Raw genomic sequence first — 25,149 nt, 5'->3', positions numbered from 1 at the left:
CAGCAATGGAAAACTAATGCAGTAGGCCATTTGTTATCTTGATGGGCAGTTTTGGTGTGGTTGTGGCAATGAAGCCCTGCTGGGGTGGATTTGAGAGAATGGGAGGAAGGCAAGTAGAGGAACACATTAGTAGAAATAGCACTTGATTGTATGTGGGATAAGGGAGGTCTTTTTTTTTTTTTTCAAATATTATATTTGTTATGGCAATCTGTGATCAGTGATGTTTGATACTGTCCTTGTAATTGTAATGAACTTCGCCCATACAAGTCACTGAACTTAATAAATGCGTGTGTTCTGGGACTGCTCCACCAACCACAGCCAGTCCTCTCTCTCTCTCTCTCTCTCTCTCGTCCAGGCTTCACTATTTATTCCTGAGGCACTATATTTAAATTAGGTCAATTAATAACCCCAGAATGGCCCTTAAGTATTCAAGTAAAACGAAGAATTGCACATCTCTCACTCTCAATCAAAAGCTAGAAATGATTAAGCTTAGGAAAAGCTAGGCCTCTGACACCAAACAGCCAAGTTGTGAATGCAAAGGAAAAGTTCTTGAAGGAAATTAAAAGTACTACTGCAGTAAAGACATGAATGATAGATATGAAAAATAAAACAGCCTTATTGCTAACATGGAGAAAGTTTTAGTGGTCTGGACAGATGATCAAATCCGCTATAACATTTCCCCTAAACTGAAGCCTAATCCAGAGCAAGACCCTAACTCCTTTTATTTTGACTTACTTTTTTAAAATTTATTTTTAAAGAATTTATTTATTTATTTATTTATTTGAGAGAGGCAGAGACACAGGCAGAGGGAGAAGCAGGCTTCCTGCAGGGATCCTGATGTGGGACTCGATCCCAAGACCCTGAGTCAAAGACAGATGCCCAACCACTAAGCCACCCAGGCATCCCAATCCTAACTCCTTTTCATTCCATGAAGGCTGAGAGAGGTGAGGAAGCTTACTGAAGAAAAGTTGGAAGCTAGCAGAGCTTGGTTTCTGAGGTTTAGGAAGGAAACCGTCTCCATAAGTTCAAAATGCAAGGTGGAGCAGCAAGAACTGATGTACATACCGCAGCAAGTTACCCAGAAGGTGTGACTAAGGCAATTAATGACACTAAACACTGATTTTCATTGTGCGTGAAACAGACTTCTGTTGAAAGAGGATGTCATCTGGGACTTTCATAGCTAGAGAGAACTCAGTGCTGTCTTCATATCTTCAACGGACAGGTTGACTCTCCTATTAGGGGCTAAGGCAGCTGGTGACTTGAAGTTGAAGCCAATGTCCACTTACTATTCCAAAAATCCTAAGTTCCTTAAGAGTTACACTAAATCTACTCTCCCTGTATTCTTTTCTGTCAGTGGAACAACAAAACTATATGACAGCACATTAGTTTATAACGTTCTTTACTAAATATTTAGAGTCCACTGTTGAGACTTACTGCTTAAAACAAAAGAATCTTTCAAATATGACTGCTCACTGACAATGGACCTAGTCAGCCAAGAGCTCTGATAGACATATACAATGAGATTCATGTATTTATGCCTGTGAACAACATCCATTCTGCAGCCCATGAATCAAGAAATAATTTTGATTTTCAAGTCTTATTTAAGAAATACATTGCATAAGGCTGCTTAAGCTGCCGTAGGTCATGATTCCTGTAATGGATCTTGGCAGAGCTAATTGAAAACCTTTTGGAAAGGATTCACCATTCTAAATGCCATTAAAAACATTTGTGATTCATGGAAAGAGGTCAGAATATTAACTTGAACAAGCATGTGGGCAAAATTGATTCTAACACTTATGGATGACTTGGAGGGGTTCAAGATTTAAGTGGAGGGAGTAATTGCGGGTATGATAAGAATAGCAAGAGATCTAGCACTAGAAGCAGAGTCTGAAGATATTGCTGAATTGGTTCAATCTCATGATAAAACCTGAATGGTTGAGGAGTTGCTTCTTACTGATGAGCAAAGAAAGTTTTTTTTGTTTTTGTTTTTGTTTTTTTTTGTTTGTTTGTTTTTTGCGATGGAATCTACTCCTGGTGAAATGCTGTGAAAAGTTTAGAAGTGATAACAAAGGATTAATTATTGCATCAATGCTAGCTGATAAAACAGTGGCAGGGTTTGAGGGGATTGTCTCCAATTCTGAAAGTTCTGCTATGGATGAAAAGCTATCAAGCAGCATCACAAGCTTCAGAGAAATCACTCATGAAAGAAAGAGTCAATCAGTGTGGCAAACTTCACTGATGTCTTATTTTAAGTAATTGCCACAGACACCCAACCTTCAACAACCACCCCCCTGACCAGTTGAAAGCCATGAGCATCAAAGCAAGACCTTACACCAGCAAAAAGATTAGGATTTACTGAAATCTAAGATGATGGTCAGTATTTCTTAACAATAAGGTATTTTTAAATTTATATATATATATATATATATATATATATATATATATATATATAGTTTTCTTTTTTAGACATAATGCTATTTCACATTTAATAGACTATAATATAGTGAAAACATAAGTTTATGTGCACTGGAAACCAAAAAGTTAATTTGACTTTAGTGTGATATTCCCTTTGTTGTGGTGGTAACTATAGCCAGCAATATCTTTGAGGTATGCCTGCATTATTTCATCCTATTTTTTTAAATGAGGAAATGTATCATGTGCTCTTTCACTTAAGAATATAACTTAGATTATTTCATATCAGTACAATAAAAGTTCCTTAATAATCTACTGAATAAATGTACTATCATTTATTTAACAAGTTCCCCATTGTAAACATTTTAAGTGGTTTCTGACCTTTTAATTCACTACCCTGTACATAAAATCTTAGGCATTTAGATATTGTTACTCAACACAGAAAGGCTAGGGTTTCTGGTTATTTATTCATTTACTTTCCACAGTTACTGTAGAGTATAAGATCTAACACAGGTAATGCTTCTACCTTAAAAAAGTCTTATTAAAATTATAAATATAAAGAGTCCTGTAATTCTAAATATCTTATGATGAAAACAACATTTATAGATTTTTTCCCTATTCCTGCCATTTTTCTGCCCCCTTCAGCAACAGCTTTCAGAATGTTAAATTAATATTTATGTCCATATTTCTAAATAATACCTTAAAATTTTGCCACTTCTTGATTTTTCAGATGTTGTAAATTCTTTTTTTTTTTTTAAGATTTTATTTATTTATTTATGAGAGACAGAGAGAGAGAGGCTGAGACACAGGCAGATAGAGAAGCAGCCTCCATGCAGGGGGCCCGACGTGGGACTCGATCCCAGATCTCCAGGATCACGCCCTGCCGAAAGCGGCACTAAACCGCTGAGCCACCCAGGTTGCCCAGATGTTGTAAATTCTTATGGCCGATAGAGTTTTTTCATTCTTTCATCATAGTTGTATCATAAATTTGATTATACCAGTATTCAGTGTTTATAATAGTTATATAAATGCTATTGGTATTTAAATGACGTTATAATTAATTGCCCCTTCTTGGTCAACTTTTTAAGTGAATATTGTTTTCTGTGTATTCTTACTCATGATTTTTTTCACGCAGTTCTTCTGTTTTTATTGTGAGCTCATATATGTGATCTCAATTAATTTAATTCCTGGGTCTTAGTTTAGAATTCTTTCACAGGTGTTTTATGCTTGCTTCTTTTGGGAACAGGGAGTATCAACTGTCCTGGCACTACTAGTACTGTACTTTCAGGGTCTCTATTTGTACTGTAATTGTCTAATAACTAGTTATTTTTATTTGGTGTCACCCCAGGACTTGCTATTCTGGTTGAAAATCTTATATAATGACCTTTGTCTTTGAGACAAGTTTGACTTTTAGGAATGCTTCCTTATGTAAAAATTAGATTTCAGTTCAGGTTTTAAAAAAATTTTTTTTCTCCTTTGGAATTTTCCTTACTTGATTATAAACCAAGCAATATTGTAAATATTAAGCTGTTTGGATGATCTAGTTGTTTTTTTCCTGGAGGCCCTTATAAGTGTGTCCTAGTGCTGGAGATAAATCTGTATTTGTCCATTGTGGAGGAACTCAAGGCATCACTTTGCTGTATTAGTGTTTAGATCTGGGGAATTCTTTGTATTATTTTTGATGAATAACTTCTCTGTTATTTGGATAACAATATCTATTATCTGTTCTCTGTAACATCTGATATTTGGGTCCTGGATCCACTGGATTGTCATACTGTATCTATTTCCTTTCCCCTTTTTTTCCCCCTCTCCCTTCTGGAGGAGAAACTGACTTTATTTCATTTCCCAAGTCTTTTGCTAATGTTTTTGTACATATTATGTTTTGAATTCCTAAGAGTTTTGTTTGTTTGTTCTTTGAATCTTTTTTTTAAAATAGCATTTGGTACTTGTTTTATAGGTGTTGTATCTTCTCATTTGACGATGTTAGTGTTATTTTTTTATTCTTACATAATGTTTCTTCCAAGGTGCTTTCCCCCCTCCCTTCCCCCTTTTCCATTACCGTGTTCTGGCCTTTTTAAAGAGCTTTTCTTTAAATGACTGATTCATAGATATCTCTTTTTAAGAGTGAGGCACAAAGGGTTGACTGGAACTTCTTGTAGAGGAGGCTTCACTGTAGGGTTTTCTGGCAAGGCTGTTGACTGTTACCACTTTTCCTTTGTCAGTGTTTTTAAGCAGGACTGGCTTCAGGGGCATACAACGTGTGCATTTGTACAGGGCCCTGTGATTTCAGGGGTGCCATGCTTGGTTTAGTGATCTGCTGTTGCCATCCTGAAATTCTTAATTTTTGAACAAGGGTTCTATGTGTATGTTTCATGCTAGGGCCCACAAGATCTTGGCACAAATAGGTGCAACCCATTTTATGATTGCAAACTATGTGTTTGTTCTTTCCTACTCCCGCCTTCTCCATCCTTTCTTCCTCTTTTCCTTTATCTTCTTTTCCTCCTTTCCATGTCCTTTTTTCCCCTGCTTGGCTTGAGTTAGTTTTGATCATCTGAATCTCAAAGCACTTTGCCTTTGAAGCCTTTAACAAAGTTTATGATAAATAGTAATTTTTTAAAAATCTGATGCAGAGTGGAATTTATGCCTTTCCTATTGAAGCAAATAATAAGGTGACATTGAAGTAGCAGTTGGAACAGGGCCAGTTCAGTCAACACATTAGCCAGGAATTTAGCCTGAGTTACATGCAAGAGGCCATATTCTTCTGTGCAGAATTCTGTGCAGAATTTGGCCCTTACTCTTTAACAGATTGTAGTTGGTAGAGGGAATGTTGTGCTAATGGAGAAACGATAAGGACAACAATAATGGCACTGTTGTAAGATCTTGTGGGCCCTAGCATGAAACATACACATAGAACCCTTGTTCAAAAACCACAGGTAACAATGTTATATGCGTGTCTAAAAGTTAGCATATAGAACAATCAATTACATCTATGCTAGTGTGAATACATGGTGGGATTATTTGCACACTTTCATCATTGTATTTGTTAGGAAACTTCCAGGAGTTTTTGTTATTTTGTTTCTGATTGAGAGGATTCAGCAAAGCTGATGGTTTTGTATTCTTTTGCTGTTGAAATCCATGCTGTGTATTAAGGCAGCCCTTAATGGGATAGGGCCAGAGATGAAAATTAATCCTTTCAATAATTTGGAAATCATAAGCCAAAGGGACAGATTTACTAAGGTGTTTCTTTCAGTACTGGGTACAGTTTACTATGGCAAAGGTGCTCTATTTCCATATGTACTACTTTATTCCTGTAGACTGATTCTTACATGATTGAATTGTTTTTCTCTCCTGTTTTTTTATTTGGCTACATATTTGAATTAGCCTGTGAGACTGAGTTTGAAAGATTTTGTCACGTATTATTACTTATTGTATAGAGGGGCTAAGGAATGAGATAGAATGAGGAGATAAGAGATTAAACACTATTCAGTGAGAAAGACTTCTTGTCCCACAATGCTGTGTCATCCCAGTGAAACTTACTTTCTTTTAGAAATCAACTAGGCTTGTTACAACTGTCAAATGTAGGATCAGTGAAAGATGGAGAGGTAGTGTTTTGTTGTTCTTATTCTGTTTTGACAAAGATGCATATGGGATAATCTGTTCTTATTTGTGCTTCTCTGACATTTATAGTTAGGCCACTTTGGTGTGTGGGATTGTACAGATTTTGGTGTGTTGGTGGTAGGGGGTGGGTTATACCATTTCTCAGTCAAAACCTTTTTAGTGCATTGGTTGGTTGTTATCCCATTATCTTTATTTTGATTTCTTTGCAACTTTCCTTTTGGAATATCTGGAAGTGTTTATGGCTGCCTTATCCAATATAGTTGATTAGTTGTTGTGAAAGGAATGTAATCTTGTGGCTTCAGAGAAAGTGGCGAGGCTAAATTGGAAAACCTTTCTCAATCAAATGTTATTAGCTAATTACCTGCTGTAAATTATGTTCATTCTAATTATAGACTTGCCCTTGGCCAAAGAATTTAAAAGGTGAGAAGCAACAACTTTCTAATAGATAAAATATAATGGTTAATTGGTCTTTGAAGTTTCTTCCCTCCCTCCCTTCCTTCCTTTCTCTTACTTTCATTCTTCTCTCCCTTTTTAAATACTGTAGTAATTCATTCCAAATATATGAATCAAATATTGGCTTTTAACCACCTATGTGGTGCAAGATCCTGTTACTATGCATGGATTAATTTGCTAGATGTGATTAATATGGGTTCTACTTGGTTTGTGAATGGCCAACAATAATATAATATGAATTGAGAAATGTTTATCAGTTTGTGCCATAGTTTAGTCTTTAAAAAATTGTTTAAATTTTGTTTCAGATATCTGAATTGAGTTTTGTCATTAGTATACCAATTATGATTACTTTTAAAAATTACTAATTTCCCATTTTTTTGTAAGGTAATTCTGTTTGTTAATTATGTGATCTCTATTAACATAAGTATGTATTCAGCAGATAAATTTTCAATACCAATCATGTCCAGACATATTAAGGGTATTAGACCTATGTATATTTAATAATTTTGTCAAGGCATAGTATCAGAGTGATTATGGGTAATGGACAATTTATTGGAATGGGCTTCTGATAAGCTTTGAAAAGCACCTTACTTTACATCTTTCTTGTCAGATCAAAATTTTTGGTTGGCAGTAATAAGTTGTGAATGACTATGTCAGGTTTTACCAAGAGTGACCAGTTTGTGTCTTACTTTCATCAGAAGGCATGACTGTGTATTAATTATATATATGAGTCTGTGTATTAATTGAGATTTTTAATGTATTATTGAGTTTTATGTAGAAAACAAATCTATTGGTAAAGAAAATATACTCAAGTTAGTTCAATCTTTGACAGGATATTTTTCCCTAAAATTTTCAGCTAGCTGTCAGCAGATCCGATTTAGGCTTCACCCTGTCCTTACTGAACTAAGTGACCTTGAACAAACTTCTTGACCTCTCTACGCCTCAGTTTCCTCATTTATAAAATGAATACAATGGGATGGCTTACCTTTCAAGTCTTTTCGTATTTAAAAAGTCTGTAATATTATTTAAGATGAAGGCATTTTCCTGAATCCTCCCTTTCTAGTGATGGTTTTGGGTTTGACATTTTGAAAGAAAGTTATCATTGTGGTCAAATTTGGTCTTGACTACTTTGAAGATAGGTTGTACATTTTTGGCTCTGTATTCTTCAAATAAAAATTTTAGGCCATGTAGGACTATCTGGTTATTCCTGTGTTTTCTTTTGGTAACTGGGCAGCCTGTGTGTTACAATGTGGTTCTGTGATTACGGTCAGTAACTTTGGAGTAAGCAAAGGGAGTTTGGTTGATCTAGTTTCAGACTACTATATCACAGAATAGCATGAAGAAACTTGGAAGGGTATTTTAGAAAGTGATTAAATTCAACTCTCTCATTTAACAGATTAAAAAAAATGCCCCAGAGTTTTGTTAGCTTATATGCTGAGCTTGCATCAGGAAAAGAATGTTGATCACAATTTCATTCATTCACTTAATAAGTATTTATGTCAACCTATATTAATAACCTCCTTTTTGAAGACCAGGTTTTAAATACATTTTTAATATACTTACTATGATGTTAAATAACTCTCTCTCTCTCTCTTTGAAACACCCTTTTCACTTTCCAGATATATTTGGCATTCAAATTTGTCCACTCTCTCTCTTCTTTATTCCGTCCTTATTTTTCAAGCTGATATTATATACAGGGCACCATTTGAGATGCATATATTCAATGGCAAGTAAAATTTCACCTTCCCAAGTTGAACTTGGAATTCTTTTTAGATATCCATGTAAAAACCTTAGTAGATAGTTAGGTATATGAACCTGGGGATCAGCCATGGCAAAGTTGGAGATATAAATTAAGAAGTTGTGCAAATAAATAAATAAATAAATAAATATTGTATATAGATAATACTTAAGGCAAGAGAATTAATTAAGCTCAGTTAGAAGTTGAAGAAGTTAAAGAAGAGATCTGATTCCCAGGTAACTTCTGCATCTCAAAGTTGGGGCAGTGGAAAGGAACCAGTGGAACAGACCGAGAAGGAATAGACAGGAAGAGAACCATGGAAGCAAAATATTCCAAGAAGTAGAGAGTGGCAAACATTATATGGTCTCATTCATTTGGGGAATATAAATAATAGTGAAATGGAATAGAAGGGAAGGGAGAAGAAATGGGTAGGAAATATCAGAAAGGGAGACAGAACATAAAGACTCCTAACTCTGGGAAATGAACTAGGGGTGGTGGAAGGGGAGGAGGGCGGGGGGTGGGGGTGAATGGGTGATGGGCATTGAGGGGGGCACTTGACGGGTCGAGCACTGGGTGCTATTCTGTATGTTGGCAAATTGAACACCAATAAAAAATGAATTTATTTAAAAAAAAAGTAGAGAGTGGATTTGGCATGATGATGGCAGAAACAGAGTCTGTGGAGTTTTTTAATCTCAGATTTTCTTGCAAAATTAGACTAAGATTTGTTAAAGAAAAAAAGTAATAAACACTATATTCAACAGCAAAAAGTAGGTGACAGTTGTTTAAATGAATTCTAGAGCATAAGCTGATAGAGCAGAACTATTGGCAACAATGAGACATAGGGTGTCTATCACATTTGTCCTAGACTAGTGGAAGGGGACATAAGAGGACTTAAGGTGGTCCCGAGAGCTTAGTGATCCAGACGCCGCTGCCCCAAAAGGAATAATTGCCAACAGAGTAGAGGACTTGGAAGACATATCTGAGGACAGCAGCTGCAACTGGCAGAGTGCTCTGAGACCTCATTTCTCTTGGGAATAAATAACCTGATGGAAGCACCCTTCTTAAGGTACAGAGATGAATGGTAAAAGGAACAAGTAAGGCACAGCACAACACACTGAAGGAAGGAGAATGTTTGGATACCAATAGAGGAGGGGCTCAGAAAACATATCAGAGAGGACTGGAGAGGTGGCTACCCTGATTAAACACATACACACACACACACACACACACACACACACACATTTTGTTACTTATAATAATGGTAGAAGAGGAAGCCCTAGAATAACCTAGGGCTTGTTCAGGTCCACCTCATTCCTTATTCAGGAACCTCTTCCTAAAAGTAAATGGGAACATGGGTAGGAGAACAGGCTTGTGGTGGAACCATGTACAAAGATAGAAGCATTCTGAAAAATAGTATAAATCTAACAGAATAGTTCAGAAATGAGAAAATGTAAGCATTAAATAAGAGATAACTGACAGATACAAAAGATAACTATAAGTAAAATAAAAGAAAAATTCATAGTAACATTCAGTTTCAACTTGAATCTCAGTAATAACTAATGATGTTCAGCATTTGTGTCTTTGGAGATATACTGTTTGCTAATGTAAATGGAATTTTTTTCTTGATTTCATGTTTGGATTGTTCATTGCAAGTTTTACAAATACACATGATTTTTGTGTGTTGACCTTTTATCTTATAACTTTGCTGAACTTGTTTATTAGGTCTAATAGTGCATTGTTTATTGGAACTAATAATTCTGTAGTTTCCAATATATATGAAACCATATCTTCTGAAAATAGGGATAGTTTCACTTCATTTCTTTTTTTTCTTAAGATTTTATTTATTTATTCATGAGAGACACAGAGAGAGGCAAACATAGGCAGAGGGAGAAGCAGGTTCCCTGTGGGGAGCCTGATGTGGAACTCGATTCCAGGACCCTTGGACTACGACCTTAACCAAAGGCAGACCCTTAACCACCGGAGCCACCCCGGCGTCCCTCACTTCTTCATTTCTAATCTAGTAATTTCTTAGGATGCCTTTTATTTATTTCTCTTGCTTAATGCCTTTGCTAGACCACCTTGAGTGCAATGTTAAATAGAAATGTCCAGAGTGGACATCCTTGTTTTGTTTCTGATGTTAGAGTTTTAGTCTTTCGCCAATAGTATGATGTTAGTACAGATGTCCCTTATCAGGTTGAGGATGTTGCTTTCTATTTTTAATTTGTTGAGTATTTTTATCAAGAAAGTATGTTTGATCTTGTCATTGTTTGTCTGCATACTGAGATGGTCATTTTTTTTCCTTTATTGTTTTAATATGGTGTATTAAACAGATTGCTGATTGTGTGTTGAACCACCTTGGCATTCCTGAGATAAATTCCACTTGGTCTTTAGCGCATAATCCTTTTAAAATGCTTTTGCATTCTGCTTGCTGCTATTTTATTGAAGAGTGGTACATCTATATTTATAAGGCTCATTGCTTTCTACTTTTCTTATATTGTCTTTATCTGGCTTTGGATTAATGTAACATTGGTTACTCAATCTTTTATGTTATCAGACTGAAGATACCTATTATATTCTCATCATCTTTTTAGCTCCAAAGCATAGCAGTCTAGCACATAGTAATAGTGCAAATTAAATATAATGCTTACTGAGAAAATTTGATACAAATAATGGCATCTGGGAAAATTTTAGGTGATCAGTAACAACAAATTTCATAGTATTTGGAGAGTCTACATTTTCTGTCTTGAATTATGATGAATATTACTGACTGTCTCTATATCATTTAAAAATTTATGAAGTACATAATAACAGTCAAAATTTTAGTTCTGATATCTAAAATGATTATAGAAGCCCGTTATGTCAGTAATGAGAATTTCATCATAATCCAACATTCATTGATAGCTGATATGTTCTCAGATACTATGCAAAGCATTGGACTAATATTCCTTCTCTCTAGAAGATATAGCCATTGTTAAAATGTTCATTGTCAGTTAAAATATAATGCCATAGAACATTTTGATTACTTGTGAAATGTCTCTAAGAAAATACTTTTAATGTGAATTGCTTAGTACATTGTACTCTATGCTTTTTTATTAGCATATCAATACATTTTTGATGATTTATGTCATTATTCAGGACTATAGTTATTGAATTATCAAACTTGATCATTGAAATGGTTCATATTCATCTTTAATTTGTAATTATGTAAAATGGTTCATATTCATCTTTAATTTGTAATTATGTAAAAGAATAGATTCTCAGTTTTACTTAATGGATCTAGGTTAATTTGCTTTTACTCAGACTAATTAATTCTAAGTAGCTTTTTGACCTTTTTGGTTCTGTTTCCTCAATTCAAAACTGAAGAGATTACTTACTACTAGGTATTGTCAAGATAGAAAAAAAGCAAATTAGTATTTGTTTAGTTAAGTGTGGAAAATGCTGGTTTTAGTAAAGTTCAACATATTTCTTTCTGTATTTGTCTGAGTTTTAATATGTTAATATATATTGTTAATGTCCATAGTTTGACTTGTTGATTTTATATGAACTTCTTATATATCACTGGCTTGAAGGTGGAACATATGCATTCCAAGAACTGCCTGAGATGATCCATTATGATATGGAAAGAAGATTGTAGAATACCTATTTCTATTTACGTATTTTATAATCTCGAAAAGAGAAAAACTGTGGTAATATTTAGCACACGGGTTGCCCTCCCTAGGATCAGGATCCCTATATGAAACAGTCACATATTTTTGTGAGATAACCAGACATGAATGGGAGATCCAAAATGATGAGTTGATAGTGACGTCCTTATTTGTTTCCTTGTTTTTAGCGTAATAGAGTACATAACTTGCCTAACCAGGTAATTGGACTATTATGTTACTTACTTTTTACTGAAACAACTCTCAGAGAAATGGAAAAATGACTTTAGAATGATTGCTGCCATCAGCCATAGATATTCATAACTATGCTAACAAAAATCCATATTTTTAACAAGTGCTCTTGGTGATCTTTTATATTAAGACAACTTTGGGAAATAGTGACTTAGCCATACTAAGATATATAAAGGCATATACAAGAAAGGGAAATTAAATGTTAATAATGAAATAGAAACTGTTAAGTCAGTAAGGTCTAATAAATGACAGGAGATGATGAATAAGTGGAAGCAGTTAATGGACAAAAATTATTGGCATTATCTTTTATCCTAAATATAGTTGAAGTTTAATTTTCTCTTAAAGTCTATTAGGGTCATGATACAGTCATTCCTTGCAGTCATTCAAGGTTTCAAGCTGACAGAGGCTGTGCCCTCTGCAGAACCTGGCTTTCATTGTCATCTTGGCTATTGGCATTCAGCAAGCAAGTAGGGGAAGAAAAGGAGTGTGTGGAAGATTTTGGAGGAGTTTTGTGACTCAAGCCTGAAATAATATATATTACTTCTCCCAACCCAATATTCCTAAAATAAATCCCACTTGATTGAGATATGTTATTCTGTTTATATATTGCTAGACTCAGTTAGCTAATAACTGAGTCTAAACAAAGCTAATACTTTGTTTAGAATTTGTTTCTATACTTGTAAAAGAGTGGTTCATAGTTTTGTTTTCTTTTAAATATCTTTGCAAAGTTAAGTATAAGGGATATACTGTCCTAATAAAATATGTGGGGAAGTATTCCCTCATTTCCTATTCTCTGGAAGAGTTTGTATAAGATTTCTCTTATTTTTTTCTTTAATGTTTATTAAAAGTCACCTGTTCGGTCATCTAAGCTTAGAAATTTCTTGGTCAGAAGTTTTTTTTTTTTTTTTTTTAATTAATTAATAAATTCAATTTCTCTTATAAAAATAGGACTATTAAGACTTTTTGTTTCATCTTTTAAAAATTTTGATAAGTTGTGCTTTTTCCTAGGAGTTGTTTTTTATTTTACACAAAATTTCACTTTTGGGGGGGTATTTTTTTTGGGGGGGGGTGTATTTTATAATATCTTTAATTTTTTTTTTCAGAAATAGATGTAGACTAATGTAATATCCTAATTTGTGTAAGACGTAAATTTGCATTTTTATTTTGCTTCAATTATTTTATTTTTATGATCTTACTACATGTCATTTTTTCTCTTATTTTGGATTTTTTTTAAAGATCCTTTTGTTACATGTTTATTTAATCTTTTTACTCTGTCCCATGTCTTTTTAGATTTTCTTTTTGTATTTTGCATAGTTTTATTCCTCTTTTCACTGCAATCTCCCTGCCCCCCCCCCCCAATTTTGTTTATCTAATTGGGCTTTCTGCTGTGTTTCATTTGTTTACTCATCTGTTGAGTTATTAATAGTGTATATTTCTCAGCTGTAAAGTTTCTCTCATGAATTCTAGTTCTCTGATGAAAATTTATATCCTATTTTCATTTTTTTCTCTACTTTCTTGAACGTATGAATCATACATATTTTTTTTAAAGATTTATTTATTTGAGAGAGAGAGAGAGAGAGAGAGAGATAGCAAGCACAAACAGGAGGGGCAGAGGGACAGGGAGAGAGACTCCAAAACAGATTGTGCTGAGCACAGAGCCCAACCTGGGGCTTGATCTCACAACACTGAGATCATGATCTGAATTGAAGCCAAGAGTCAGATGCTTAACCAACTGTGTCCCTGAATCATAATGTATTTTAAACTCTTTGATAACTAACATCTAAATCATTCATGAGCCTATCTATTCCTTTTGTCTTTTCTGTGTTTTGTTTTCATCTGTTGTCAGCTCTGGTACTTTTGTATTGAAACCTGTACAGAATGTTTGAAAAATTAGAAAGGCTCTACAGGATATGAACATTCTCCAAAGAGAGTTCATCCGTCCCTTTGCTAGGAAGATAGAATTGGGGAGTTGGTCACCTGAATCCAGTGGTTCTCCAAGTTTGTTATGTATTAAACTATTGGTATCTGTATATTACTGGAGAACTAATAAAAATATAGAGAGAGGCCTGAGCTTATTGAAGTAACACAGTCCTTCTTAGGTCTTAATCCAGGTGCAGAATTGCCATATGCCCCAAGAGATAACCATTGCCTTGTGTTATCTCACCTCTCAGTATGGTTTTCCTCTCACAGTTATTGTTTTCCATTGTTGACACAATGTCCTCCTTAATGCTTTTAAATGGAACTTTATTTTTTCTCATTGTTTTTTGCTATAGCACTAGTGTGCCACACACCACTTAAGGGTTCATGGATGCAAGAGTCAGTGGTCTTATTTTGTAGACAAGAGAACAAACCATAGTTTAATTTTTTGTTTCTGTTTTTCAGGAAAAACATAAACAAGAATTGGAAGACATGAGGAAAGCTGGTCACGAAGCTCTCAGCATTATTGTGGATGAATATAAGGTAGAGGTTTGGGAGTCTGCCTTCTCTTTTAAACTCTGTCTTACTTTATTTATTTATTTATTTTTTCTCTTACTTTAGAAAAATAATTTATACATATCTGCATATGCTAGCCTATGCAAATTATAGAATGACAGTAGTCTTACTTTGGTACAGAATTGTTTTCAATTGACTGATGAGTGCTGAAAACATAATAGATTACAAAAGTAATGCTAGATGTTGCTCTGCATTGGAGAAGTTGTAGAATGTTTATGAATATAGGATTTTCAGCTGAAGAAGTTCAAGAACAAATTCTATAGAATTAACTGCTAGACTAGATTTATCTTTCTGTGGTTCTACCTCTTTAGAAAAAAAGGTATGATTATGAATCTGAAAAATATTGTAGGTAAAGGGGGTTAAAAATACTGTTTATATTGTTACAGAAATCATGATAAATGTCAATATTAGGGACATACACAGCATTATTCTTTGATTGTATGTCTGCATAAGCTTAATCCTTTAAAGCAAACTGAAAAAAAAAAAAAAAAAAAGCAAACTGAGAACTGGTGTGTTACAGCTTTCAAGAACTGAAAAGTTGTACCTGATGGATGTAAATTTGCCTCCTGGTCAAGACCAATACTGTGAAGCTAACTTTCTCTTCTTGGTGGGAAATAAATGAAAAGGGAGATTTTTAAAAAAATATTTTATTTATTTATTCATGATAGACATATATATAGAGAGAGACAGAGAGGCAGAGACACAGGCAGAGGGAGAAGCAGGCCCCATGCCGGGAGCCCGATGCGGTACTTGATCCCAGGACTCCAGGATTGCGCCCTGGGCCAAAGGCAGGTGCTAAACCACTGAGCCAACCCTGAAAAGAGATATTTTCTTTTCATGTTCAAAAAAAATTATTTTCCCCATAAATTTCATGTTAGATCATTTTTTCCCCACAAATAATAGAGGAATACATTATTGTTGAAGTTAAATTCAAACAATTCTCCCCAAAGGTAGCCACTGTTAGCAGTTTGATGTGCATCCTTGTAGAGATTTTTCTCTGTATTTGTATATGTATGTATGCTAATACCATATTATATAATTTTTTGCTTTGTTTTTACAGAAAATGTTATTCCACTCAATCTGTTGTTTCTGTATTTATTCAATATGACATGTATTTTAGTATCAGTATGTATGAACTTATTTTTTGTTCTATAGTATTCCACAGTGTGTGTGTGTGTGTGTGTGTGTATGCATAATTGGTTTAATTATACCTGTATAGATAAGCATTTAGTTTGTTTTTGGCTATTCATTACTACAATAAGTTTTTTTTTTTTTTTTAATCCTTCTACCACATGTAGAATACAGAAATTTTTTATTGTTGATCAAACTTCATCCTTGGACTTAGTAGTAATTAATTTTAATTTAAGTAGCTAATAATTTAATGTCAAAATGCTTCTTGTGATAAATAATTTGGATAAAAGTATAAAACAAGTAGATCCAGAATTAATTTAACTGAAAGTAAAAACTTTTTTTTTTTTTAATCCCAAGGTAAATAATCCAGTAGATACGCATTGGAACATGAAAGGTCATTTTTTGTGACCACACCCAATATAGAAACCAGTGCCATTGTTGAGATGGTCATTAAAAAAATGTCAAGTTTTTGCAGCTGTGATTATTGGCTCTTTTTATAATATTGTGAATTTTTAGCTCTACTAATATAAACCAGCTTTACAGTTACTGAATTGGGTAAAAGTATAGGACTGTTTTGAACTATCATCTTTTTTTTCCCCCTAGGCTAAAGGTGGGAAGAATTAAGAAACTGGAATTTATATACTTCTGGGGTATTAAGTGGTATTTTCTTGGGTAAATTTGTATTTTATATATTTTTATTTATGAATCTAAATTAAATATTTTGAAAGCATTTACATTGTGTTTGAATTTGTGTTTTTCTGAACAGCTTGAAGTTTGATATTTTAAATCCTTTTTGAATCTAGCTCCACATATTTATATGCTGAAAACATGTTTAGTGTGTATTGTTTTCAATACTGATAGCTAATGAGGTTAAAAACATTAGTGAGAATTTTGCAAATACATTTTACAAATAGTGATTTGGAGAAACTTGGTTGAGAGCTACTCATTTCACCTGTTCTTTGTCTAGTATCATTATTTGATGCCCACTTGGAGAGGATTTAAAAGTCTCAGGCATTAGGTATCATAATTTGCTTAAGAGAATTAGGAATCAGGGGGATCCCTGGGTGGCTCAGCGACCCAGGGCATGATCCTGGAGTTCTGAGATAGAGTCCCATGTCAGGGTTCCTGCATGGAGCCTTCTTCTCCCTCTGCCTGTGTCTCTGCCTCTGTCTCATGAATAAATAAATAAAATCTTAAAAAAAAAAAGAGGATTAGGAATCAGGTCAAGTAGCCTACACAGTTATATTTAATTTGTCATATACTTATTGCCAGTTAATATAGAAACTAGATAGCTTTTGTGGCAGGGAACTTTGTGTAAATACATTTCATATAGCTTTCCATATCGATTTATTGATGAGCTTCATATTTTGTACAATGATGTTATAGTACTGTGATAAAAAATAAGATCTGATATGTTAATTATTGTATAACATTTTACAACCAACATGCTCTGAAAACATATAGAGAATCAACTTCAAAGTAATATTGGGAAAAATAAAGTAATCCAGATAGGAAAAATAGATGTTTTCCTCATAGATTAGATATCTTTATAACTTAAATGTTGATTTGTGACCCATTATGGAACAGGAAAAGAAACAATATTTGTTTCCATTTGAAAGTCAAGCATGAGAACTTCCTATAATTATTTTATTATGTGTCTCTTTTTTAGACAGTAACTTACTTTTTATTGATACCTTTTAAAGCTCCATTTTGTTATATAAACATTTTGATAATTAATATCTAGATAACTCAAAAACAAACAAAAATACAACTTCTAATTATTATTGCTAATAGAAGTTGTATGAACATTCTCTTTGAATTTATTCTTTCCTTAATTCAAGAAACCTTGATTTCCTTCTTTATGCCAGGGACCGATGTGGATATAGCACTGAAGAAAATAGCTGTATCCTTGGTCCAATGGAATATATATTTACACACCCACTCGTGACCATGCACCAACCATATATAGGTAGTAAGTGACTGAAAACCATAGCTTCCCTTGATGCTTTGACTTCTACCTCTCCTTCCCATGCAGATGTTTACTCAAATATGCAACTGGACTAGAGAAATCTGTACTTTTTTACTGCCATTACTAGCTTTTAGGGATCTTACACTCTTCTGCTTGGTTATCTTGGACTAGATGTGATATGTCTTTTTTTTCTCCCTCCAATTTGACTTGAGACATTGTTGAGGAATTTGAAAAAAAAATCATTAGAAAAGATTGTGAAAAATACAAATGAAGTAAAACAAAAATGATAAAAGCTTACAAATTAATGTACAGGAAGATGCACTATTTTTACATTAACCTTTCCTTCCAGAAATGTGAAGTAGACATTTTTCCCCCTATTTTTCCTATTAGTACAGCTGAAAAAAATTTCCCTGAACATTATTTTTATAAAACAGACATAAAATCCTAAAAGAAAGCAGACTACCTAGGACTTTGGGATCCAGGTAACTATATATGACACTGGGTTTCCTGGATTTTCTTCTTCCCTATTTGCCCATTAGGTGCTAGAGAAATGAGCAACCCAGAAATACCAAATGGGCACAGATAACAAATCCCGAGAAAAGGCTGCTGTCTCTGTCCAGAAGATCAGGAAAGCTTCCAGGTAGCAAGACCGTAAAGCATTAGATAATAACCATTCTACTCCTACCAAATACCATAGAAGAAAATGTAACCCCACCCACAGCCCTGCCAACAAAGGCTTGTTAAGGAACGTAGACTTTCACCCTCACCAGGTTACAGTGAGGTAACTTTCCTCTTCACTCAAAAACAACAGATATCTCAAAAACAAACAAAAATACAACGTCTTATTACTATTGCTAACAGAAGTTGTATGAATTCTCTTTGAATTTATTTTTTCCTTAATTTCAAAGAAGGCTGACTGAGAAACATGGATTTTCGGTCCCACTGGGCAATAAATCCTCTCCTCCCTGAGTGTCAGGGAAGGCCATGTAGGAAGCCTAGACTTCCACCTCACCCTGATGGTAGTGAGACACTTTCTGTATTATCAAGGTATCAACAGATGTTTAATGGAAAGTCAGGGTCTTTATTATTGCTCAGTGGCAATAAGGTCAGCCCTCTGAAGTGTCAGTGAAGGTTATTTGGGTCAAGAGGTGGCCCTCTGCTTCCCCAGGCTACAGTGACATTGGTGAAGGCTTTGTGTAAAGCTGAACTCCCAGCCATGTCTAGCAAAAATGAGGAGATTCTTGTTCATCCTGCCCTGAGTGTCCGTGTAGAATGAATCAGGAACCTGGACTTAGTACCCGGCTGTTCCTCTCTTGCCCTGTTGGAGTAGTATCTTATCAGAGGAAGTCTGCTAAAACAAGATTTAAAATATCCATTTCAATTGAAAATCACTACTCATAAAAAGAACCAAGAAAATCTCGTCTTGAGCAGAAAAAAAGATAATAAACAGAAGCTAACACTGAACTGACACCAATGTGTGAATTCTCTGACAAGGATTTTAAAGCTTCCATCATAAAAATGCTGTAACAGCAATTATGGACATGCTTGAAACAAATGGAAAAAAAAAAGAAAATCTCTGCAAAAGAATAGAAATAGAATCTATTTCTATGAAAGAAATAGATTATATATAAAAAAGACCAAATGAAAATTTTAGAAGCTAAAAATATAGTACGGTAATAAAAAATTTAGTGTATGGGCTCAATGTCATAATGAAGAAATGGGAGGTAATCAGTGAACTTGAAAATAGAAAATAAGTCACTCAGTTTGAACAGCAGAGAGAAAATAGACTGAAAATAAATGAGCAAGGATTGTAGGATTATAACAAAAGATCTGAAATTCATGTCATCAGAGTCCTGGAAAAAGAGGAGAAAGAGGATAGGGCTGAAAATATATTTGAAGAAATACTAGCTGAAAACTGCCCCAATTTGCCAAAAGAAGTAAAACTACATATTGAAGAAACTGAGTGAACTCTTAAGCAGGATTACCCAAAATAATACTACTACTAAAATCAAAACAAAACCCACCAAGACCTATTGTGATGGTTAATTTTATATGATAACTTGGTTGGGCCATGGTGCCCAGTTATTTGGATAACATTATTCTGGATATTATTGTGAGAGTTCATTTTGGTTAAGATTAACATTTGTATTTGTGGACTGTGAGTAAAGCAGATTGCCCTCCCATTATGTGGGTGATTCTCATCCAATTTTTAGAATGTCTCCCTTGATCAATAAAATATTTTGCTAGCAGACAGCCTTTTCGACTTGAACTGCAGCATTGGCTCTTCCCTGGATCTCCAACCTGCCATTCTATCCTGCATGCCGAATTTGCTAGCCTCTACATTTGTGTGAGCCAAGGTCTTCGAATCCATCTTTCTCTCTATATATACATCCTATCGATTCTATTTCTCCAGAGACCCTGACTGCAACACATATTATAGTCAGACTTCTGAAAACTAAAGACAAAGAAAAAAATATCTTGAAAGCAGCTAGAGAAAGATGGCATTTCACCTACAGAAAATCAATTAGATTTACACTGGATTTTTCATTGGAAGCCATGGAGGCCAGGAGGAAATGGAACAACATTGAAAGAAAATAACTTCGCTCAGATTTTTATATCCAATGAAAATATATTTCTGCAATGAAGGGAAGAAATCAAGATATTCTCAGATGAAGGAAAAGTAAGAGAATTTGTTGAAGCAAATCTACTCAGAAAGAATGAATAGGGAAGTTATCCAAACAAAAGGAAATGATAAAGGAAGGAATTTGGGAACATTAGGAAAAAGCAAAGGAAAGGACAAGATTGTGGGTAAATGCAATAGACTTTCTTTTTTTAAGTTTTCTAAATTATATTTATTAAATTAAAAAATATGTAACATTGTCCAATGTGGTCCTTAATGTATATAAAGGGAAATTTAAAAAAATTATACTGTAGGGTTGCGGTTGCCTGGGTGGCTCAGTCCATTAAGCGTCTGCCTTTAAATCAGGTCGTGGTCTTGGGCTCCAGCCCTACTTCTCCCTCTCTGCTACTTCCCTGTTTGCGTTCTCTCCCTCTCAAATAAATAAGTAGAATCTTAAAAAAGAGAAAAAAGAAAAAAAGGGGAAAAAATAAAATTATATTGTAAATGAGGGAGAGTAACAGATAAACTTAACTGGAATTGGTAAAATGCCAACACCAGCAATGGTGTAATATATATATATATATATTTAAATTTGAGAGTATGGCACATTTATTTACTTTTACATTCTGTTCCATGATAAGGCGTGAGATTATTTAGCATTTGATTGCAAGATTTTATTTATTTATTTAAAAAAATTTTTTGATTGCAAGGTTTTAAACTATCAAAATCATTTGGAGCTAGTTTACATTTGTATTTCAAAACTGTAATAAGTTTAAAATGTAATAGAAAAAGCTTTTCTCCATTTGTCACTCTCATTTCTAAGAACCTGAAGTGATCAGTAATGATCACCAGAGAGGAAATTTTACTAATCATATGTTGTTTTGAATTTGAGTAAGCTAGTGATATTTTAATATTTTAAAATTTTTATTTTTGAACAGCTTTATGGAGATAAAATTCACATTACAAAATTCATGAATTTAAAGTTTATAACTCTATAGTTTTTAGTATATTCACAGAATTATACAGTTGTCACCACATTGTAATTTCAGAGCATTTTCAACACTCTACATGAAACTTTGTAGTCATTAGTCCTTTAGCAGTCATTCTTTGTTCCCTGCTTAACGGTCTGTTTTCCAGCCCTTGGTAGCCGTTAATCTACAATACGTCACTATAGATTTTATATTCTGGACAATTTCTATATATAGAATCATTCAATTTGTGATGTTTTTGACTGACTTTTTTCATTAGCATTATGTTTTCAAAGTTCATCCGTATTGTTGCATGCATTAGTATTTCATTTCTTTTTATTGTCCAGTAATATTCCATTGTATATACCATATTTATTTATCCATTCATCAGTTAATGGTCTTTTACATTGGTTTCACTTTTTCACTATTATGAATAATGCTATGTGGATGTATATTTTCATTTCTTCTGGGTTTATACCTAGGGTTGAAATTACTAAGTTGTATGGTTATCTATGTTTAACATTTTGAGGAACTACTAGAATGTTTCTAGCTATTTTATATTCCAACAGTGACTAAGGGTTCTAATTTCTCTCCATCCTTACCAAGACCTGTTATTTTCCATTAAAAAAATATTTAGCCATACTAGTGGGTTTAATTAGCATTTAAGTATTTGATCCATTTTGAGTAAATTATTATGTACAGTTTGAGGAAGGGATGGAACTTTTTTTTCCCTTGGATGTACATGCCCAGTTGTTCCCAACATCATTTGTTGATAAGACTATTCTTTCCTCATTGAATTTTCTTGGGAACTTGGTCAAAAAGTAATTAACTATCTCTGTGAGGATCTATTTGTAAACTCTAAGTTCTTTTCCATTGAACTATATGTCTCTCTCTTGATGCCATTACCACACTTTTTATTACTGTAGCTTCATAGTAAGTTTTTGATATCAGGAAGTATACATTGTCCAAATTTGTTCTTCCAGATTATTTTGGCTATTCTAAGTCACTTGCATTTTCATGAGTTTTAGAATCAGCATGTGAATTTTTAAAAACATCATAGTGGGATATAATATATATTTGCATTGAATATGTAGACCAATTTGGGAAGTATTGCCATTTTAATAGCATTAAGTTTTCTGGTGCATAATTATGAAATGTCTTTACATTTATTTTGTCCTCTTTAATTCCTTTCAACAATCCATTGTAGTTTTTACTATTTTATTTTTTTGATGATACTATAGAATGAATTATTTCTATTAATTTCATGTTCAGATTTTACATTGCTAGAATATAATAATATGATTAATAATGACAGGATGGATTTTGTGTATTCTAATATATATGCTCATTAGTTCTAACAGTTTTTTTTTTTTTTTAAAGTAGATTTGTTAGGATTTTCTATATACAAGATCATGCCACCTGCCACCTGCAACTCTTTGCAATCTGGGTGCCTTTTATTTTTTTTTCTTGCCTAATTGTCCTGGATACACCTCCAATACAATTTGAATAAAAGCTGCAAGAATATACATCATCTTAGGAGACAACATTCAGTTATTAATAACCATTTAAGTACAACATTATAAGTGAGTTGTCAATAAATAGTCTTCATTAGGTTGAGAAGTTCCCTTTTTTTCCTAGTTTGTTGAAAAAAAATTTTTTGGCTTATGAAAAGGCTGCAGAATTTTATCCAGTGCTATTTCTGTATCTTTTGAAATGATGTTTTTTTCCTTATGAATATGGTATATCCCATTAGATTTTTGAATACTAAATCTGCATTCCTGAGATAATCTACTTGGTCATGGGGTATAATTTTTTATATGTGTTAGCATCAATCAGTTTGTTAATATTTTGTTGAGTATTTTGTGTCTTTATTCATAAGAGATATTGGTTTGTAGTTTTCTTTGGTGTCTATCAGACTTTGCTATTTGTATAATACTTTACTCAAAATGGGTTAGGATATGTTCTCTTTTCTCTAATATTTTTGGAAGAGTTTTTAAAGGATCAGTATTAATTCTTTAAGAATTTTGTAGAATTCATCATTATAACCATTTGATACTGGAATTTTCTGTGTGGGAGTTTTTTGTTTTTTTGTGCATATGTTTTTTAAATAAATTCAATCCCTTGTTATTGATCTCTTCAGATATTCTGTTTTCTTCTTGAGTTAGTTTGGTAATTTTATTTTTTTAGGAATTTAGTTCTTTTATCTGAGTGACCTAATTTTTAGCGTGTAGTTGCTTACGGTATGCTCTTACTGTGCTTTTATTTTTGCAAGGCAAGTAGTGATGTCGTCTCTTTCATTTCTGATTTTGTAATTTGAGTCTTCCTTCTTCTCCATTTGATCAATTTATCTAAAGTTTTCTTCATTCTGTTTGTGTTTTCAAATAATTAGCTGTTGTTTTTTTTATAATAAATTTATTTTTTATTGGTGTTCAGTTTGCCAACATACAGAATAACACCCAGTGCTCATCCCGTCAAGTGCCCCCTCAGTGCCCGTCACCCATTCACCCCCACCCCCCGCCCTCCTCCCCTTCCACCACCCCTAGTTCGTTTCCCAGAGTTAGGAGTCTTTTTGTTCTGTCTCCCTTTTTGATATTTCCCACACACTTCTTCTCCCTTCCCTTCTATTCCCTTTCACTATTATTTATATTCCCCAAATGAATGAGAACATATAATGTTTGTCCTTCTCCGACTGACTTACTTCACTCAGCATAATACCCTCCAGTTCCATCCACGTTGAAGCAAATGGTGGGTATTTGTCGTTTCTAATGGCTGAGGAATATTCCATTGTATACATAAACCACATCTTCTTTATCCATTCATCTTTTGATGGACACTGAGGCTCCTTCCACAGTTTGGCTATTATGGACATTGCTGCTATAAACATCAGGGTGCAGGTGTCCTGGCGTTTCATTGCAGCTGCATCTTTGGGGTAAATCCCCAGCAGTGCAATTGCTGGGTCGTAGGGCAGGTCTATTTTTAACTCTTTGAGGAACCTCCACACAGTTTTCCAGAGTGGCTGCACCAGTTCACATTCCCACCAACAGTGCAAGAGGGTTCCCTTTTCTCCGCATCCTCTCCAACATTGTGGTTTCCTGCCTTGTTAATTTTCCCCATTCTCACTGGTGTGAGGTGGTATCTCATTGTGGTTTTGATTTGTATTTCCCTGATGGCAAGTGAGGCAGAGCATTTTCTCATGTGCGTGTTGGCCATGTCTATGTCTTCCTCTGTGAGATTTCTCTTCATGTCTTTTGCCCATATCATGATTGGATTGTTTGTTTCTTTGGTGTTGAGTTTAAGAAGTTCTTTATAGATCTTGGAAACTAGCCCTTTATCTGATACGTCATTTGCAAATATCTTCTCCCATTCTGTAGGTTGTCTTTGAGTTTTGTTGACTGTATCCTTTGCTGTTCAAAAGCTTCTTATCTTGATGAAGTCCCAATAGTTAATTTTTGCTTTTGTTTCTTTTGCCTTCGTGGATGTATCTTGCAAGAAGTTACTGTGGCTGATTTCAAAAAGGGTGTTGCCTGTGTTCTCCTCTAGGATTTTGATGGAATCTTGTCTCACATTTGTCTTGTCTCACATCCATTTTGAGTTTATCTTTGTGTATGGTGCAAGAGAGTGGTCTAGTTTCATTCTTCTGCATGTGGATGTCCAATTTTCCCAGCACCATTTATTGAAGAGCCTGTCTTTCTTCCAGTGGATAGTCTTTTCTCCTTTATCGAATATTAGTTGACCATAAAGTTGAGGGTCCACTTCTGGATTCTCTATTCTGTTCCATTGATGTATGTGTCTGTTTTTGTGCCAGTACCACACTGTCTTGATGACCACAGCTTTGTAGTACAACCTGAAATCTG

General features: G+C 34.1%; 1 protein-coding gene across 6 annotated transcripts in view; it reads left to right on the top strand.

Moving 5' to 3' along the window:
• Positions 1-25,149, top strand: part of CCDC91 (coiled-coil domain containing 91) — a 325,203-nt gene that overhangs the window by 150,354 nt on the left and 149,700 nt on the right. For all 6 annotated transcript variants that reach the window (XR_012017558.1, XR_012017557.1, XM_072798484.1 and 3 more), the window contains one exon: positions 14,497-14,574. Coding sequence is in view for 4 of the 6 variants with exons in the window: in XM_072798484.1 (XP_072654585.1) it covers positions 14,497-14,574 (78 nt within the window). In the remaining 2 variants the exon portion in view is untranslated. The remainder of the gene's footprint in view (positions 1-14,496; positions 14,575-25,149) is intronic.

Source organism: Canis lupus, chromosome 25 (genome assembly GCF_048164855.1).
Source record: "Canis lupus baileyi chromosome 25, mCanLup2.hap1, whole genome shotgun sequence".
NCBI lineage: Eukaryota > Metazoa > Chordata > Mammalia > Carnivora > Canidae > Canis > Canis lupus.
The sequence above is the reverse complement of the archived record's forward strand: the minus strand, read 5'-3'. Positions and strand labels throughout refer to the sequence as shown.